Below are 2,897 nucleotides of genomic sequence, written 5' to 3' on the forward strand. Positions count from 1 at the left end.
AAAAAGTCACTCTCTCGATAAAACTATAACAGATCAGACCAAAACAGAAATCAGTTTCAGGTTTGGTGTTATTTAAACCTCCGTTTCATTTTCAATTTGCATGTGTGTATGTGTGTGCAAGGAACATCTTCGAAAAAAACTTTATAATTCTTAATACTGTGCAAAAAAAACAGCTTTGTTGCCATTTTCCAAAATTGTGCAGTAAATTTTTGTTGCTGCCAGGACTTTTTTTTTTTTCCCTGTCCATCTGTAATTACAACGAACCAGCTGCAGAAGGCTCATTAACCTCTCCCCCCCCCCCAGCCCCCTTTTCCATAAAATACTACTAGTGGTAGGTAAATACGCTGTTTAATATAAACACGGCCCGTTTATTCCCCTGTACAATATGCACAGTGTGAGGTAGAAGTTTCCCAGCCTGACTGCTATTGTCTGGCCAAAGAAATAAGCACAACAACTCGCTGGTTGCTGATGCAGAGAGAGGGGGCAAAAAAAAAAAAAAAAGCAGAAGAGTTTGGGGTTGTTTTATTTTTTTTTCCCTTTCCCAACAGACCTGCGCTCCCCGTTCTTAATTCTGTCGTCGTCCCAGCTAGCAGAGCAGGGGAGCGCAGCCTCCCCGCGGCTAGCGGGGCTGGCCGGCAGGTCGGTGCGGCCCCGCGGGCAGACCTCGGCCACTTCTGCGTGGGACCGGTCCCGAAGGGCTCGGAAATAAAACTGGGGGCACCTGCTCGCCCCTGGCACAGGGGGGACCTGCGCCCACCTGGCTGCATCGCCTGCCAGCGGCCAACCTCCCGCTGCTCCAGCCCGGGCTCCGGCTGCCGGCACCGTGCGGGGAGGCTCGCCCACGGGACGGGCTCCCGAGAGCGTTTCTCCAGCCCGGCCGCATCTACGTCTCTTTCAGCACTAAATATAATCCGGTTATCTTTGGGACTGGCTGTTTTTATTTTCTGTTCTCCGGCCAGCGAGCTTCCTGCTTGCTTTTAGCTTCAGATGAGGTATGTCGTACGCAATTCACCTGCTTTTATTCGTAAGTAAACACCGGCTCTCTCTCCCCGCCAAGGCAGAGCGCAGCTTGGGCTGGCGTCAGTGTCCCCACCGTCAGCGTCCCCACCGTCAGCGTCCCCACCGGGCTCCTGCCCCGCTCTTCCCCTGGCCACGGCGAGCCCCGCGCCCCCTGCCCGCCTCCCCCTCCCTATACCTTGGACTCCGAGCGGGACGTTTTGCTATTTCTCTCCTCCAGGCTGGACTCGCTGCCGCCCCGCGTGCCCCCGTTGCAGTCGGTCCAGGTGCCCCCCTGGCTGTGCTCGGGGGAGCCCAGGGTGCTGATGAAGCCCCCGGGGAGCGGGGCCAGCTGGCCGCCGCTGGCGTGCAGCCGCCGGTCCGCTTTGCGGGGGCAGCAGAGCAGCCTCTTGAAGGCCTTGCGAAAGTCCGGGCTGCGGCAGTAGATGATGGGGTTGAACGCGGAGTTGGCGTAGCCCAGCCAGTTGAAGAAGACGAAGAGCCAGTCCGGCACCAGGTCCCTGTCGAAGGCGTTGACGATGTTCACCAGGAAGAAAGGGAGCCAGCAGAGGGTGAACACTCCCATGATGATGCCCAGAGTCTTCAGGGCTTTCTGCTCCTTCATGGCCATGATGCGGGAGGTCTTCCGCTTGCTCGCCCGCCCGTTGCCCAGGACGGGCTGGTGGTGGGCGAGCGGGGTCGCCGGCGGCTGCTCCTGGCCGCCGTAGAAGCGTCCCTCGCAGCGGTCGATCTTGCGGATCTGCTCCTTGGCCTCCCTGTACACGCGCAGGTACACGAAGATCATGACGAGGAGGGGGATGTAGAAGGAGACGACGGACGAGGCGATGGCATACGCCCTGTTGGTGACGAAGTCGCAGCAGCCCGGGTCCTGGTAGCACTCCAGCGCCCGCGGGTCCTCGTCCCGCCACCAGTGCATCATGATGGGCAGGAAGGAGACCAGGGCGGAGATGGCCCAGACGGTGCAGATGATGCCCTTGGCCCTCGCCCTGGTCATCAGGCTCTGGTAGCGGAACGGCGAGGTGACGGCCAGGTAGCGGTCGATGGCGATGACGCACAGCGTCTCGATGCTGGCCGTCACGCACAGCACGTCCAGCGAGGTCCAGCACTCGCAGAGGAACGACCCCCAGAGCCACGAGCCCCGCACCACCAGCGTGGCCCCGAAGGGCACCACCAGCAGCCCCATCACCAGGTCGGCGCAGGCCAGCGACGCCACGAACAGGTTGGTCAGCGTCTGCAGCCGCTGCGTGCGCCCGATGGCCGCCATCACCAGCACGTTGCCCGCCACCGTCAGCAGCACCAGCAGCGCCATCAGCAGGCTCATGCCCACCGCCCACTGCTGCGACACGGCCCCGCCGCCGGCCTCCTGCCGCCCCGACGAGCGGTTGCCCTGCGGGCCGCACTCCGCCGCCAGCCACCCCTCGCCCATGGCCGCGCGCCCCGCAGGAACGCGCCCCCGCCGCCGCCGCCCCGGGCACCGCATGGCCCCGCGCCGCCGCGCCCCGCCCCTCGCTGCGCCGCCGCCAATCGGCGGGGAGAGGGGGCGGGACGGACCCGCCCCCCCGGGGCGCCGCCGCCAATCGGGAAGGGGGGGCGGGGCCCGGGCGCTCCCCGCCGGGCGCTGCCCCCGAGGCGCGGCGCCGGGGGGCGAGGGGCGGCGGAGCGGGGCCGGGGCCGGGCGCGGGGTGCGGGGTGCGGGGTTGGCCCGGCTCGGGCTCGTTGCGCCCTGCACGGGGGGGGCTGCACGGACTTCGGTCCCCTCACCGTGGGATTTCTTCCCCCGCGGATCGGTTCGCTCCGCCCATGTGTAGATTTATTCGGCTGAGACCCCTGGTCGCCACGGGGGTCTTCCCCCGTATACAGATCCGTTCCCCCATATATGT

The 2,897-nt window shown here is 63.9% G+C and overlaps 1 protein-coding gene across 1 annotated transcript; it reads right to left on the reverse strand.

Annotated features, from left to right (window-relative positions):
• Positions 1 to 277: 277 nt before the first annotated feature.
• Positions 278 to 2,512, reverse strand: ADRB1 (adrenoceptor beta 1). Its single transcript, XM_067000422.1, has one exon. The coding sequence runs from the start codon at positions 2,495 to 2,497 to the stop codon at positions 1,190 to 1,192; it is 1,308 nt and encodes a 435-aa protein (XP_066856523.1). The 5' UTR covers positions 2,498 to 2,512; the 3' UTR covers positions 278 to 1,189.
• Between the last annotated feature and the right edge of the window lie 385 nt (positions 2,513 to 2,897).

Source organism: Anser cygnoides, chromosome 7 (genome assembly GCF_040182565.1).
Source record: "Anser cygnoides isolate HZ-2024a breed goose chromosome 7, Taihu_goose_T2T_genome, whole genome shotgun sequence".
Taxonomy (NCBI): Eukaryota; Metazoa; Chordata; class Aves; order Anseriformes; family Anatidae; genus Anser; species Anser cygnoides.